A 16,484-nucleotide genomic window follows, 5' to 3' on the forward strand; every position below is an offset into this window, starting at 1 on the left:
GTGAGCAGAGCAGGGAGGGTGAATCACAGACCAGGAGCCAATAAAACGTTCACGGAGGCAAGGACATTGTGCATAGCTGACAAAGTAGAGTCAGGAAAAGAGAGAGAGAGAGAGAGAGAAGCAGAAGCAGAAGCAGAAGCAGAGTGATCAGGAGCTTGTAAAATATCAGCATGAGGGAAATAGTTCATATCCAGGCAGGCCAGTGTGGAAACCAAATTGGAACCAAGGTAAGGGGAATTATTATTATTACTAAGTTGTATTTAGCACCCGGTGGCTCCAGTTGTAAATCCTTGTGGTACAGTAGGATTTTCTGTTTTGTGCTATTGGGACCCTCTTTCTTCAGACACCCTTCTGCAAAATAAGATACAGTACTTTTGGAAAAGTATGTTTAATTCATTAGTGCCTTAAGAATTTAGGAAGAAAGTTATAAATATTTTTTTTCTCCTAAGAGTTTCACTTGTTTTGGGGAGAAGTTTCTTGTTCTGCAGCAAACTCTGATTATAATTTTGTGTGTGCTCACATACGCTAGAGAGTGGGAAACCACCAAAACGGGAACTAAATAGCTCATCTCTTCCATGTTGACCATAAAAGGTTCTGGAAAAAACAGAAACCAAGGGAGAAAAAAAACTAAGGCAGCAGCAGAGATGGGGGAATTAACCCAAACTAGAAAGGCTGCTGGAGATTTTAACCGTTTTCTCTGTGGTTTGAAATCTTGATATGAATCTGCTTAGCTTTTGACCTCTATCTCCCCACCCCCACCCCGGCAACCCCACTCTATATATTCTCTGCTGTTCAAGCCTAGAGCAGGGAGGGGCTCAGAGGAGCAGCCTTCAAACATGCCAAGAATTCGGCAGCTGTTGCTTCAACGCATGCCTTAGAGGCCTTTTCTGTCCCTGCCAAGGATGGGTGGGTTTCGATGACTTGCAATTAATGGCAGAGATAAAGAGTAAGGGAAACATGCATACACAGAGCTGGGTGTGTGGGGAGAGAGCTATGAGGATGACTACCTTCTCAGATAGTTTGTCTCACTTTTCTTTTCCTTTGCCACTCAAAAGTTTTGGGAAGTGATAAGTGATGAACATGGTATCGACCCAGCTGGAGGCTATGTTGGTGACTCACCATTGCAGCTGGAGAGGATCAATGTCTACTACAATGAATCATCCTGTAAGTGCACCATTGTTGTCCAAGGGCTAAGCATAATGTGATCTTATGGGAGGAGAAGCGATGAAGAAAGCAAAGAGGTTGCTCAGTTTCCTCTATGTACTTGATTAAGTGTGTGTGTATGTTGTTCAATCTCAGCTGTTACAGTTCTATGCTCACTGCTTACTTTGTTGGCAATAGCAGGCAGGTAACTTAGAAAGAGGGACGAGGGTGGCACTGTGGGTTAAACCACAGAGTCTAGGGCTTGCCGATCAGAAGGTTGGCGGTTTGAATCCCCGCGACGGGGTGAGCTCCCGTTGCTCGGTCCCTGCTCCTGCCAACCTAGCAGTTCGAAAGCACGTCAAAGTGTATATTCCTGCGTATAAGACTACTTTTTAACCCAGGAAAATCTTCTCAAAAGTTGGGGGTTGTCTTATACACCGGGTCATATTTCTTATATGGCGAGCATATCCCAAACTCTGTATTTTAACTGGAAAAGTTGGGGGTCGTCTTATACGGCCAGTCGTCTTATACACCGGAATATATGGTAGATAAATAGGTACCGCTTCGGCGGGAAGGTAAATGGTGTTTCTGTGCGTTGCTCTGGTTCGCCAGAAGCGGCTTAGTCATGCTGGCCACATGACCTGGAAGCTGTACGCCGGCTCCCTTGGCCAATAACGCGAGATGAGCCCGCAACCCCAGAGTCGGTCATGACTGTACCTAATGGTCAGGGGTCCCTTTACCCTTTACCTTAACTTAGAAAGAGTGTGTGAACTACAGCTTACAGCATCCTCAGCAAGCTTTACCAATGGCCAGGGATGATCAGAACTTATTCATTAACATCTGGCAGGCCAGAGGTTCCCCACACGTGGCACAAACACAAAAAATTGGTACTTGGACACATAATTCAATGTATTTTATTTCAAAATTTGAAACGAAACTTTAAAAACAAAAGGAAGATTTGCGAAGATTGACTTAAAAGTGCTTTGAGCAAACTGGAGTGGAATCCCATATGGAATAGGAGGAAAGGGGAACTAGACAGGAGGACAGTCTCAGTGTGCTGTACTGCACTTTGTCCTCCCCCCCCCAAAAAAAAAGTGGAATAAAATATAAGCTAATTTCCTGGCTTTTTATTTTCTTGCACAGAGTAGAAACACAAGCAGCTTAAGGAGACATCAGTTTCACCATGATCCTCCCTTCGCTAGCTTAATGCTGAAGGGCTGACCTCATTGCTTTGTGTTTGTGCTCACAGTATTGCAGTCTTCTATTTTGTAGAGGCCTTCAGCTTCTACATTCATGGGAAAGCTTTTCCCTGTCCCACAGAAACCCATGTAGATTATCTGGTTCTAAGTCTTCCTGCCAATAGTTAATTTGTAAAGAGAGAAGAGCCCATTACTTAAAACACTTTGCTTCCCACTTCTGTCCCAGATATGAAGGATGAGGTGATTAGTCACTCAAGGTACTTTCAGACTGGTGGTGTTTAGTACTATAGTTCACTGTTCTTCCGCTGAATCGTACATGCGGAATTGCTAATGACTTTCTACACATTGGAGGATGTAGTGCTCTGAGTAGTCTATCCAGCTGTGTTCCATCTACACCAGGCATCCCCAAACTTTGGCCCTCCAGTTGTTTTGGACTACAATTCCCATCTTCCCTGACCACTGGTCCTCTTAGCTAGGGATCATCTGGAGGGCCGCAGTTTGGGGATGCCTGATCTACACTACTAGGCATAACATAACTGTGTGGGTGGGGTGAATGGAACGTTCAATTGAGCATGTCATTTTAGCAGCATGGCTTTTAAAAATAAAAATGTGAAATTCTGCAGTATACAGTAACATTGATTAATTTAAGCACACTTGTGCAACTAACTTAGCAGAACATGCTTCTAAAATTAACGGGAAACGCAGCATTTTAAAAAACGAACTTCTCAATTTGCACTAAAACACGTCTTTCATATAAGCACTGATGCTGCTTACTAGAAAGCTTAATGGTGAAAAATAGTGAAAAATGTGGAAAACACAAGAGAACAATGATTTTATGGTAACATCACACAGATGCCCTGTAAAAAGCAATAAAGACTAATGAATTTACTATAGTGTAAGTCTTAACTGACTATAGTTCATTTTGTAAGATGCATCCATTGGCAGGTATAGAAACACAGAACTGCAGAGGAAAATAACGTAAGCAGCAGTGAGGTTAGAAATAAATGAAATCCAGAGTAAATGCCTGGTGTGGAAGCACCCTCTCATATAAAATGAAAGTTCTTTTCCACATGTATATAAGCAGGACTTGAATCTTCTTCACCTTCCAAAGGATAAGTCTTCGTAGTGAACCTCTGAGCCCATGCTCAATTTAAAGACTGCTTGTTATAAGAGTTATAGTGAGCAAATGATCCTGTTCAGCTCCAACCTTTAACTTAATGAGCTCCAAGCACTTTTGCCTTTTGATTTAGGAAAGTTCATGGAGGACAAAGTTTGCAGCACCAGCTAAGCTAAGCCATGATTCACTAACAGCAGTTCCCTAAATGCCAGGAACCATTGTCCCAGCCCAATAGCATAAAATCCTGCCATTCTTTACAAATATGAGCATGTTAAGCGTTTGTCCTGGATGCATTCCAGACTGGGTGGTTCATTCTCTTTCAACTAAAGACTTCCAACACTTTTGGTTGGGTTAGGCCTGCCACCTCCCCTCCTTCCATTTCTGGCTGATCAGTGCTACACAGTGCCTGTGATATCTATCTGTTCTAATCCCCCTGCAGTTCGCAGCATTGTTAGCAGATAGGAAGGGAGAAAGCAACTTTCCAGCCATGGTGGTGCCTGGTATAAGAGATAACAGTGAGACTATACCTCCTCTTTACATCTAGTTGTTTAAAAGAGTCACATAAACTCAGCTATGGACTCTGCTTGCTAAAGTAACTTTAGGGGTTGACACAAGTAGGGAAGCCAAGAGCTAATACAGGCAAGGGAAACCTTTGAAACCCACACCCCCCAGATATGGTTGAACTACAGCTCTTGATTTGCCTTAGCAAGTATGGGCGATGGCCAGGGATAAGAGGAGTTGTAGTTCAGCAATATCTAGAGGGCTACTGATTCTCCATTGCTTCTCTGTAGTGTGAGTCCCAACCATATATATTTGGGAACAAGCCCCATTGAACACAGTGGGATTTACTTCTAAGTACTGCCCATTGCTAGGGACCCAGGTGGCGCTGTGGTTAAACCACTGAGCCTAGGGCTTGCTGATCAGAAGGTTGGCGGTTCAAATCCCTGTGACGGGGTGAGCTCCCGTTGCTTGGTCCCAGCTCCTGCCAACCTAGCAGTTCGAAAGCTCGTCAAAATGCAAGTAGATAAATAGGAACCGCTACAGCGGGAAGGTAAACGGCGTTTCCATGTGCTGCTCTGGTTTGCCAGAAGCGGCTTTGTCATGCTGGCCACATGACCTGGAAGCTATACGCCGGCTCCCTCGGCCAATAATGCGAGATGAGCGCGCAACCCCAGAGTCGGTCACGACTGGACCTAATGGTCAAGGGTCCCTTTACCTTTACTGCCCATTGCTAATGGAAAAATGATAGCATTTTCCTGTTCCTATATGTACAATTTTCTAGAAGAACAAAACTTAGAAGAACAAAATTAATTTCTTTTAATGTTGATTTCCTAACAAATGTATTTATAATGACTCCTGTCACCCCTGACTATTGGCTATGCTGGTTGAGCCAATTGGAGTAGGAATCCCACATCTGTAGGGCCAGTGGATTCCTGCCCCTGCCTCAGGATACGTTTACAACCAGTGTCCTTTATCACATGTCCTTTCATTTCATCTTTAAATTTGTTGTCCCAGTACTTATCTCTATGTTTCCTCTGCATGTGCACTTCTTCCTCTCTAGATTGTGGGCTCATGTTTTCTATTGTTTTGTTTCAAAAATAGCACCAGCTTGCACAATTCTATTCAGGTACCTATAAACTTGCTAAGAACTTTAATATGATATGCAAACAAGGGATTACAGGGGGTGGGGGTGGAGAAAGCGATCCAGGGGCTTGTGAAGTTGCTGCATTGTACAGAATGGAAACCGCACCCTCTGTCACCAAAACAACTAAGCAAATTTTATGTGGTGAATGTAAACAAGATCAGCTGGGAATAAAGACTTTGACAATACTGTAAAGGAAAAGGGTCAGGCCATTGGTCACAATAAGGGACATTACGTTATATTTCCCCAAACATTTGTGGGGAAGTAGAGCTATACATTAAACTGAGCTACTAGATACAGTGATAAATAATTATAATTATGTATTTGATGTAGCAAGCAACTGTAATAAATTAAATCCCAAAGCAAGATGCGTTTCATTTTTCTTATAGCTCAGAAATATGTGCCCAGAGCAATCTTGGTGGACTTGGAGCCTGGAACCATGGACAGTGTGCGGTCTGGTCCATTTGGACAACTCTTTCGGCCTGATAATTTCATCTTTGGTGTGTATATGATTGTCCATTACAAATGCAGGTGGAGTTTGGTGTATATATTGCAGCAAAGTGCAGAAATAAATAAATTACTCCTGGCAAACAAACGGTTCTGGGTACAGTACAAGCTCATATGGCCTTTATGGAATCATGAGATTAACAAAAAGGTCTAATACTAAATGATGGGAGGGGGAAGAGGAAGCAAGTAAAGCCTGACGAAAACAATCTATAGGTGGTGACTTAAGAAGGAATAAGCAAGGGAAGACTCTGTTGCCTTTCTGTCTCTCATCCCAATTGGGTCAGGTAACCTATTGCGAGCATTGCTGCTTTCCTTCTAACAGATGATGAAAATAGGAAGGAAAATGTAAATCGGGGTGGGAAAACTGTGACTTCTCAGATGTTGTTGAACTCCAGTGCTCACCATCCCTGCTTCATTGGCCATGCTGGTTTAGGCTGATGGGAATGAAAGCCCTAAAACATCTGGAGTGCCACAGTTCCCCACTCTGAGGTAACCCTTGTTTACTGGCAGTTTGGGCCAATGTCTCTCTCTAAGTCAGGAAAGGGCACATGACCCACAAGCTACATGCAGATTGTCAGTGCATTTCTATGTGACTTTTCTGGAGTCTTTTACAAAAATGAAGTAGTGGGCTCTTGGCCACATAATCACAATGCTGACCAACATTGTTGGTCTTGAAAATGTGCAAGGAGAATGAGAGATGCACAGAATAAGCTATCTGTGACTGGAAAATAAAAGTGGTCCAGTCAAAGTATGGGTCTATGGGGTAATCTCTTTTGTAAATAATTTTTTTTAAAAAGTCTTTGTAAATGATTACAGATTTATGGAGTGCTTTTGGACATGATGAAAGCAACGCCTTGGTTTTAAACGTAGTCAAAACAGTGCAGCATTTTATGTTACTTCTGTGGTGCCATCATGCCACTATGTACTTGAGGAACATGTGGAATGTTTTGGACATTTTGGACACATTTGGCAGTTAAATGAGCTCTCAGTGTAACTCTGTTTAAATGTTTCCCACAAAGTCTATGCTTAAATGCACACAGTGGATAAATACGAATATTTCGAAGGTGGTGAGGACAGCATTGCTGCCTACATTCAGAGTCCCTTATTATTTCATGAGTCGTAAACCTATTCACCTCTTCCCCTTTTGTTGTGTTATCTCAGGACAAACAGGAGCTGGAAATAACTGGGCCAAAGGACATTATACGGAAGGAGCAGAGCTGGTAGATTCAGTGCTTGATATAGTAAGAAAAGAATGTGAACACTGTGATTGCTTGCAGGGATTTCAGCTCACTCATTCTCTTGGAGGAGGAACAGGTTCTGGGATGGGAACGCTACTGATCAGCAAAATCCGAGAGGAATATCCTGATCGGATAATGAATACATTCAGTGTCATGCCATCTCCTAAAGTCTCCGACACTGTTGTGGAACCATACAACGCCACACTCTCAGTCCACCAACTGGTTGAAAATACAGATGAAACCTACTGTATCGACAACGAAGCCTTGTATGATATTTGCTTCCGTACTCTGAAGCTTACCACTCCAACATACGGAGATCTGAACCACTTGGTGTCCGCTACAATGAGTGGGGTAACTACATCGTTACGTTTTCCTGGTCAGCTAAATGCAGATCTGCGCAAGTTGGCAGTGAATATGGTTCCATTCCCACGCCTACACTTCTTTATGCCAGGATTTGCTCCACTGACTGCCCGAGGGAGCCAACAATACCGGGCTCTCACAGTCCCGGAACTCACGCAACAGATGTTTGATGCCAAAAATATGATGGCAGCTTGCGACCCAAGACACGGACGGTATTTGACAGTAGCTACAGTCTTCCGAGGTCCCATGTCCATGAAAGAAGTTGATGAACAGATGCTTGCCATTCAGAACAAGAACAGCAGCTACTTTGTGGAATGGATCCCAAATAACGTCAAAGTGGCAGTTTGTGATATAGCACCCCGTGGCCTCAAGATGGCCTCTACCTTCATCGGCAACAGCACAGCTATCCAAGAGCTCTTCAAAAGAATCTCAGAGCAATTCTCAGCCATGTTCAAGAGAAAAGCTTTCCTTCACTGGTTTACAGGAGAAGGAATGGATGAGATGGAATTCACAGAAGCAGAGAGCAACATGAATGACCTTGTGTCGGAGTATCAGCAGTACCAAGAAGCGACAGCAAATGATGGAGAAGAAATTTTTGAAGATGAGGAGGAAGAAATTAATGAATGAAGTCTATCAAATGCTGTTCTAAAAATTATTAAGTCTGAATAGCTAGCTCTAGTGCTAATCTTTTGCAGGATAGTAAAGAATATAACAGACTTATTTTTCAGGACTATGTTGTTTTCCTCAAACTGTGAATCAGAAAAATCACCTTAGGCTGCAATTTTAAGCACAGTTACTTGAAAGTGAGTGTTGATACCAGCAGGACTTGAATCATCAAAGGAAATGTGTTTTGCAGTGTTATTGAGGCTTTTGCGTGCTATTCTGTACTAAGTATATAGTATTGAGTTGCTGGGAACAAACTGTTAATAAAAGGAATGGAAAAAGTCTAATATTTCATATATTAAATGCATACCTGTATAAATGAATGCTCAAACATAGACATTTAAAGACTAAAAAAATAATACCATTTCTTTACACTAGTAGCTGGGATGTCAAACCTCACACAATTTTATGACAGAATCTGAGTCCTTCACTGGGGTTAAAAAACAGGAGTGTTGTGCTTCTCCATTCATTTATAATATTGAGTTGGCATAGTTAAATGGTTAGGTCTTTCATTCAAATGCACATGCCCACACATAACTATTCTCACTCCTGTGCCTTTCACAAGTACTGTCAGTTCACACAGGGAGATTCTGAACCAAAAGGCCAAACAAGTGTTCGGTGTGAATCAAGTGTGAGCCTTCCAATACTTGCCAGAATCCTCTGTAGCAGAGGCAGGGCTTGCATGAGAGACTCATCATCACAGAAAGCTTGGGACCTCCATACTGACAAGCTAACAAACGTGATACTTTCCTGCATAGGAAGTATTTGCCCTTTCATTTTTATTATCCATTTTTGTTTGGTTGATTGTGTTGCCAAGATATTCATGCAAATTTCCCCTTCCCTCTTAAGAGACTTAAGTATTCCTTGCAACATTCAAATTAACTCACAGCATCATGTTATTTCATGTCTGGATATTTCCTTCTCTTCAACATTCTCAAGCCTCATCCACTTCCCCCAACTACAGCAGTTGAGCAAACAAGCATATGAACAGACCTCCCATTTGTTGAGCTTGTTCTCCAATTTGAAATTTTTTAAAACTTGAAGTATAGTATGAACCTTAAAAATCCCACCTGCAGTGTCAGGAATTTCATAGCAAAATCCTATGCATGCCAACTCAAAAAGCCCCACTGAAGTCAATAGAGACTTACCCCAGGCAAGAGTACCTAGAGATGTAGGGTTCAGAACTTGCAGTAATAGAGAAGTATGGAAATTAAATTGAATAGCTGGTTAGAATGCTCTGCCAGAGCTGAGGGTTATTACATGCACGTTAGCTGCTGCTCTCCAGAGAGATACTTCTGGGTTTTAGAAAATATAAGAACCGGAAAACACAGTGGCGGCCTCCCAGTAAGAGCAAATAGGACACTTCCTCATAAATAGGCGTCTTCAGCCAGCTCTTACCTGCCTGCCTTCTTAACCAGTGAGGTGGCTCCTGCCTCTTACTGGTTCTGGGTCCAGCTACAGTTCTCTGCCTTCCACCCTACCAGTCCCAATGGACACCAACCAGCACTGGGAAAACACTAATGATGATGATGATAATTTATTTATACCCCATCCACCTGCCTGGGTTTCTCCAGCCACTCTGGGCAGCTCTCAACAGGATATTAAAAACATGATAAAACATCAAACATTAAAAACTTCCCTAAACAGGGCTGCCTTCAGATATCTTCTGAAAGTCAGAGTTATTTCCTTGATATCTGATGGCTGTTCCACAGGGCGGGTGCCACTACCGAGAAGATCCTCTGCCTGGTTCCCTGTAGCTTCACTTCTCGCAGTGAGGGAACTATCAGAAGGCCCTCAGCACTGGACCTCAGTGTCTGAGCTGAACGATGGGGGTGGAGACGCTCCTTCAGGTATACTGCGCCGAGAGCATTTAGGGCTTTAAAGGTCAGCACCAACACTTTGAATTGTGCTCAGAAACGCACTGGAAGCCAATGTAGGTATTTCAGGACTGGTGTTATATGGTCTCAGTTTCCCCTCTGAGGTAGATCAAATTATTTCCCAAAACTTAACTGGCACCCGTGTTTCAAGAACCTGGTAATGGCTTACAAATAGTAGTAGTATGTGCCAATAATCTTCAACTTCTGCCCTCTGTTAATACAAGCATCCATGTCCTTCATGGATGCAGGCCTTCTCATGAATGGCTTCTGCTCCAATACTCCATTTCAGCTGAGAGCAAGACAACTTGGTGTCACTTCCCCCTGGTTTGTGGTGATGCCAGGTTCATCCTGAATACCAGATTCAATGACTAGTGTGGCAATCACATTCTGAAAAGTATTTCCTCTAGGCCTTCCACCCAACAAGAGTCATAGATGCATCATCTATACATAAATATACAATTTTACCACAAAGCGCTTTTATTCATAGCCTCTCATGCCTGGAGGATTTGTTCATGAAGTCCAGTGTGCCAATTTTCTTTAATTGTTTCCAAACTGTATTTACAAAATACAATACAATCATATGTTCAATACTGTACAACTGCCAGTAAAAAAAAGAAACCTTTATTAAAACAGCAATAATATAATTTAGACTTTACACATTATTCCAGCCTCGGACCCAAAATTCTATTGGAAAAGCTCTTTAGCAGGCTTCAAATTTCACGATGGACACCAGCACAGCTTTTTTTTCTTTCTTACAAATGGCAAGGCAGAGATAAATTTATAGAGTTGGGTGATAAGAATATGTTTCTGCAGAACAGAAGAAGTATTGTCATAAATTACTTTTGACTCCTGGTAAGCACCAGCAATGCATTTATTGTGTGCTAACAACTTGCATTTGATGGAGGCTACTTAAAGACAGGCGGATGATTTCCCGTTATCCATAACAGTGCATTAATCTAGGTCACCTTAAATGTATCTGGTGATGGGCAAGAGTTGCACAACTCGGTTATGGATCTAAAAAGTTGAAAGAAGGGGACTCAGTCCAGATCCATAAGATGCATGGTCTCTCCTTATTTTGTGCAGAGTTTTAGGAAGCAGCACCTACTAGAATCTGAATCCTCCTCTGTCAAATACAACAACAAACCCTGTCCTGGCTCCACCACTGCTGCAGGCTTGCTTCTTTCCAGTCAAGGATTCTTGAAGACTAGACTCTGACATGTTTTTCCATTTTCTTTCAGTGTGCAACACAAGCACTGTGCCAGTTTATACAACACCATATTTCAACACTAAAAAGGCATGTCTCCTGTAATCTGTCTGGCAATCTGCTCATCTGTCGTCTCCTCTTTCTCCTTCTCACGATCTTTGTTCCAGTCTTTAAGGCCTTCTGGAAGTGACGTGTCTTCATCTAAGCTGCCTGTGCCTTCAACAAATTCTTCGTAAGTAGATTTTTCAGCAAATGGTCTGGGGCCAAGCATTTCAATCATATCACTTTTATCCAAAACCTCCTTTTCTAGGAGTTGTAAAGCAACCTGAAACAATATGCACACGTATCACATAATTTGTATAGAAGGTATAGCATGTAAATTGGCTTTCTTCCACGGCATGCAAGATAATAACCAAGGATTTAACCTTTCACTGTGTATAACAGAATCAAAAGTAGCATATTGCCAATAGCTACTATAATAACCTCTACATTGTTTCTAATGCTAGAGTATAGTCAAACATACTCTAAAAACTAACCATTAAGAAGCTCACGACTGCAAGGTATTTGACGTACCTACAGGATGTGATTATATCAATGCATCCTGGTTCCAAACTTCCTAAGGAATACACACATTTTGCTTTCTCTGAGGCAGAGTTGCCCCATTTATTTAATGTTAGGAAAAGGGCCATGTATACATCCTCATGTCCAGAACAGGGAAATTATTATTATTCTTTATTCAATTTGTATACCAACCTACAGGTGAAACTTGGAAAATTAGAATATCGTCAAAAAGTGCATTTATTTCAGTAATGCAACTTAAAAGGTGAAACCAATATATGAGATAGATGCATGACATGCAAAGCAAGATATGTCAAGCCTTTATTTGTTGTAATTGTAATTATTTGTCATTAGGCAGGTCAATTATACATGGAATGTAATTAATGAAATGTAATAGCAATGTTTATTTTTGCGTTATTGTAATTATTTGTTTTATTACTGTGGAATTTCCAAAGGAAAGCATTTGTAAAAATTAAAATAATAATAAATAATAATAAGTTGCATTACTGAAATAAATGCACTTTTTGACGATATTCTAATTTTCTGAGTTTCACCTGTATACCTGCAGGTCCCTATACAACCACAATACAAAAAATACAAAATACATAATAAAATGAGAGCAAAAACAAACCAATACCCCCCTTCCACAACACATTTAAAAGGGCATCGGATGGTTAAAGAGGAACATTTTCGCCTGGTGCTTAAAGGTGTAACCGTTTCTGTAAGCAAATGAATACGTACCTTTTCCACCTCTGCCTTCTTCTCAGTTAGGAGAGACAACGTCCGTTCGTAAGCTGAATTAATAAGCACTCGCACCTCTTCATCTATCAGTCTTGCAGTTGCCTCACTATATGGTTTTTCTAATACCATGTCTCCTTGCCGAGGAAGCTCAAATGAAATTTGCCCAACTTTTTCATTCATTCCAAACTGAACAATCTGAGGATTGAATGGCACACATTTTTAAGTGCCTTAGTCAAGAATGCTATGAAAAATATTAAGAGTCTTTATTCTAGCTACAATGCTTTAGTCTTAGCAGTTGCAACTAACCAAAATCTGCACCAGAGATGAGGAATCTGTGGCCCTCCAGATGTTCTTGGACTCCAACTCCCATCATCCATGACCGCTGGCTATGTTGGCTGTGGTTGAAATGGAGTCAAACACCTGGAGGGTCCCAGGTTTCCCAACCCTGATCTACATTACTGTCAGGATTTTAACCCTGAAGTAAAAATAAGCTATTCACAATCGTATTTATCCCTGTAATAGTCCATGAACGCTTACTGGGAAAGGATAATGTTAGTGTTTGGATATGGTCATTACTAATTACAAAACTGTTAGAAATCTATTGCATCAATAATCTGGCTCTTGAAGTATTCATAAAATATTAAGACAACCAATAGTAGCATCCAGGCATCAAAATGCACTACAAATTGTAAAGTATTGTATACTACAAAAATATAAATATTAACATGTACCACCAGCATACAAATTATATTTTTTTCCAGGAAGAAACAGTGCTAGACTTTAGGGGGGGGCAAGCCTCCATAACAAATCATTAATATATACCAGATATCAGAAGTATCTTTGTGGCCTGAATGGTGTATAAAGCATACCAAAACAATACCAAACAATAATCTTTTACAGTAATTTTCAAATCAAAAAATATAGAGTTGTTGAGAGGCATACAAACCTGAGCATATGCACTCTGAGTAACTTTCCTTAGATCATCTTGGGCCCCTGTTGTAATTCTTCCAAAGAAGATTTGTTCTGACACACGCCCACCCAGAGTCATGCACATCCTGTCAAGCAGCTGCTCTTTGGTGTAAAGATACTGCTCTTTCGGCAAGTACTGAGCATAACCCAATCCTTTGCCACGAGGAATGATAGATACCTTGCGCAAGGGAAGAAAAAATATTTAACTTAAACAATCCAGCTTATTCCAGCTGGAACACATGCAAACAGCTAATGGCAGCCACAAACTTGACTGACCTGGGGGAAAGGGTTTGTCTAAACTATTCCTGTTACAGCAGATCCCAAAATGCTCCCATGAATCAAGCCAAGGTTGATGGCATAGAATTATCATCAATGTGTAAGTATCACAGAGGTGGTTGGGGACGGTATGAAGCTAGCAGAACTCCTCCGCTAGGAAATTCAATAAATCATATTAATTCTGCTTTTTCCAGACAGGTAAGTAGGAAGCACAGAACGGTTTCCTATAGTTCAAAGCAGTGGCAACAACTGGTATGGAAGTGAGTGAAGCTGCCACACTTTCTACTGCTTCCTCAGCAGCTGCTCAGAATGGAAGTAAAATATAATATACTTTGTTTCTCCTTTCTGATTGCTATGCTAATTATGATTAGCGTAGTTGCTGGAAGGAAGCTGAAATGCTAGAATGTACCCTGATCTCGAAGCAGAACTGAGATTCCCTTTATCTAAGGTTGACTCCTAGTAATGCAGCTGCAGGCCTGAGAAAGACACAAAATTCTGCATATACTTTGCTCTTAAGAACTAAGCTGGAATGCAGCCATGTGCAAACCTTTGTGAGATCCTTGATTGTAGTTGTGTCATGTCCTCTTTCATCTTGAGTACACTTTCCTACCAGTTTCTGAACCCCTAGTTAAGGAAGATTACTTAGGCACAGATACCTTGTGGGTCCTGGCTCATGATTCAGAACACATCCCACCATATCTTCTTTAAACAGTGGCTAAAACATCAACTTAAAGCTACCAACCCACATTTTATCTGAAAATGATAGTCTTTTAACATTTACCAGTTGGGAAAAATGACACAATTCAGACCTCAGGTTAATAAGCTTTTTTTGCCTGCACACGTATCCCAGTTACAGTGCAAGCACTTTTTTTTTTACTTCTTCTAATACCTAGAAGCTTGTAATTAACCATATTTTTCCATTTTGTCCAAACTAAGAAGCTGTGGTTACCAGTTTCAGAATAAGCCAGGCTAATATAAATCCAGCATTTAACCAAGTGTTTTAATATCCTGACTTATTCCAAAGCTAGTTACCATAGCTTCCTGGTTTGGATGAAATGGGAAACCAAGGTTAAGAGACTCGATTACTCATGCTCCAAAGCAAGGGATGAAGGGTCTGTGTGTGAAGGCAAAAGGCTAGTTTATATCTAAACTTACTAAGCTGAATTCTGATTATCCAAATGTGATCATTGTATAGCAAGCATCTTGCTAAGTCAACATACCTTGAGAAGTGGATCAGCATGTTCCAGAAACCATCCAGCAACTGCGTGGCCAGCTTCATGATATGCTACTGTCTTTTTCTCCTCTGGTTGCAATACTTGTGTCTTCTTTTCCAAACCTTTGATTTAAAAAACCCAAAACTTTACTACTGAGGTGCATATTTCTAATTTGGTGATAAGATAGCCCCCTAGAGCCAACTGATTTGGGGTTTCCTCCATCCCCTCACACTTAACGGACTATTGCAAATAATGGAGAAATATTTACTGTTCGATATAATGGAGCACTAGCTTCTTAAAATTATTCCCCCCTCCCCACCATAATCAAGAAAGAAGATTATTGTTTGTATACAGCAATTAAATTAAGAGATGAACAAAAGAACTGACCCACAACACTGGAAGAAGTGTAATCACAAAGGCTTACTGTCTCACCTCCTATCACTCGTTCAATTGCTTGCTCAAAGTGTTTTTGGTTTATGGCATCTGAAAGATGTCGTGCAGCAATTAAGGCAGCTTCATTGCATACATTAGCTATGTCTGCTCCTAAAAGAAAAGAGTGAGGAGACAATAAACAGAGCCGTTTCCAAACATAACATCCATCACTTAACACAATGAGGATAACCAGATATGCAATCAAGCACAATAATTAAAGTTCCCGCAAAGCTGCACATTTTAGGGTGGGGAGAGTAGTCTTGTTGTTGCTATTATTAAATAAAGAGGAATCAGAAACCCTTGATGATCTATTACAAATCATGCAAATTCTGCAGTAGATAGAGAGCTAACCTCCGCCCACCTCCAATCTGTTATCACAATTTCCTCGTAAAAGTGATAAAAAAATACTTCTAGAAATGTACCAATTACACAGGAGTAAAGATCACCTACCTGAAAATCCAGGAGTAAGTGATGCAAGTTTTCGTGCTAAATTATCTCTATTCAAGCTACTATCCAACTTCAGAGGCCTAAGATGAACCTTGAAAATAGATGCTCTTCCCTTTATATCTGGGGGTCCTTGAAGAGTTTAAAGAAAAAGCAAGTAACTTTACAATTGCAAACATTTCTGCTTTCTAAGTCCCACTGACCAGCTTTAGCTAATATCTCCTCTCTGTTCTCATAGTTATGAGGTCAAAGTTGTCTACCAAGATAACTTACCAATGAAGATCTGTCTATCAAAACGTCCTGGCCTCATAAGTGCAGGGTCCAGGATATCTGGCCTGTTGGTGCCTGCCAAAATGACTACATTTGATGTGGTATTAAAACCTGTGAAGACAATAAAAACCAAAACATTAAATATTCAGTAGTGAAAATGTTTTTTTTTCCAAAAGGCTATTGTGAATCTTAAGTATGCTATTTTGTAAATTCTGAAGTGACCAGAGTATTGGCTATTCTGCCTTCTGTCAAGGACTTAACGACTGAGCAGGTGAAGAGAACTACACCATGTTAAAGAATGAGGAAAAGATGCAAAACTATTTCATACTATGTAATATGAGTGCTTACAATTCACAGGACAAGGTATTTTCAAAATTCTGAACCACTGCTACTACAGCCTACAACAGCCTTATATGGCAGACAATAGCTTATGAAATGGGAAACAAGTCAAAGAGCAGTATCCAACTAACTTATACTCAGAGTAGACCGAGTGAAATCAACAGGCTTTAGTCATGATGCCACCCACAGAGATTATGGTTTATGTCCCGCAACCATCTTGAGCAGATCTGAGTGTGCCAAGGGGGCTGGAGTGGGGAAAGGTCCCACTGTGCAAACAGAAGTCTGTTTCAC

The 16,484-nt window shown here is 41.0% G+C and overlaps 2 protein-coding genes across 2 annotated transcripts in view; one reads left to right on the forward strand and one right to left on the reverse strand.

Annotated features, from left to right (window-relative positions):
* TUBB6 (tubulin beta 6 class V) lies at positions 1-10,497 on the forward strand. Its single transcript, XM_035125935.2, has 4 exons — positions 1-227; positions 1,056-1,164; positions 5,491-5,601; positions 6,770-10,497. The coding sequence occupies exons 1-4, from the start codon at positions 171-173 to the stop codon at positions 7,831-7,833; spliced, it is 1,341 nt and encodes a 446-aa protein (XP_034981826.1). The 5' UTR covers positions 1-170; the 3' UTR covers positions 7,834-10,497.
* Positions 10,201-16,484, reverse strand: part of AFG3L2 (AFG3 like matrix AAA peptidase subunit 2) — an 18,847-nt gene continuing 12,563 nt past the window's right edge. The window contains exons 11-17 of the mRNA XM_035125599.2: positions 15,858-15,965; positions 15,591-15,716; positions 15,141-15,251; positions 14,715-14,830; positions 13,196-13,396; positions 12,250-12,444; positions 10,201-11,275 (exon numbers count right to left, since the gene is read on the reverse strand). Of these exons, the coding sequence (XP_034981490.1) occupies positions 11,033-11,275; positions 12,250-12,444; positions 13,196-13,396; positions 14,715-14,830; positions 15,141-15,251; positions 15,591-15,716; positions 15,858-15,965 (1,100 nt within the window). The 3' untranslated portion in view covers positions 10,201-11,032. The remainder of the gene's footprint in view (positions 11,276-12,249; positions 12,445-13,195; positions 13,397-14,714; positions 14,831-15,140; positions 15,252-15,590; positions 15,717-15,857; positions 15,966-16,484) is intronic.

The sequence above is a fragment of the Zootoca vivipara genome, chromosome 8 (assembly GCF_963506605.1).
Source record: "Zootoca vivipara chromosome 8, rZooViv1.1, whole genome shotgun sequence".
NCBI lineage: Eukaryota > Metazoa > Chordata > Lepidosauria > Squamata > Lacertidae > Zootoca > Zootoca vivipara.

Excerpts from the sequence above, each read along its gene's own strand:
- TUBB6 (XM_035125935.2), top strand. The coding sequence starts at position 171 with ATGAGGGAAATAGTTCATATCCAGGCAGGCCAGTGTGGAAACCAAATT. Across the intron at positions 1,165-5,490 it reads CTACTACAATGAATCATCCT|CTCAGAAATATGTGCCCAGA; the intron begins GTAAGTGCACCA and ends TTTTTCTTATAG. Across the intron at positions 5,602-6,769 it reads GCCTGATAATTTCATCTTTG|GACAAACAGGAGCTGGAAAT; the intron begins GTGTGTATATGA and ends GTGTTATCTCAG.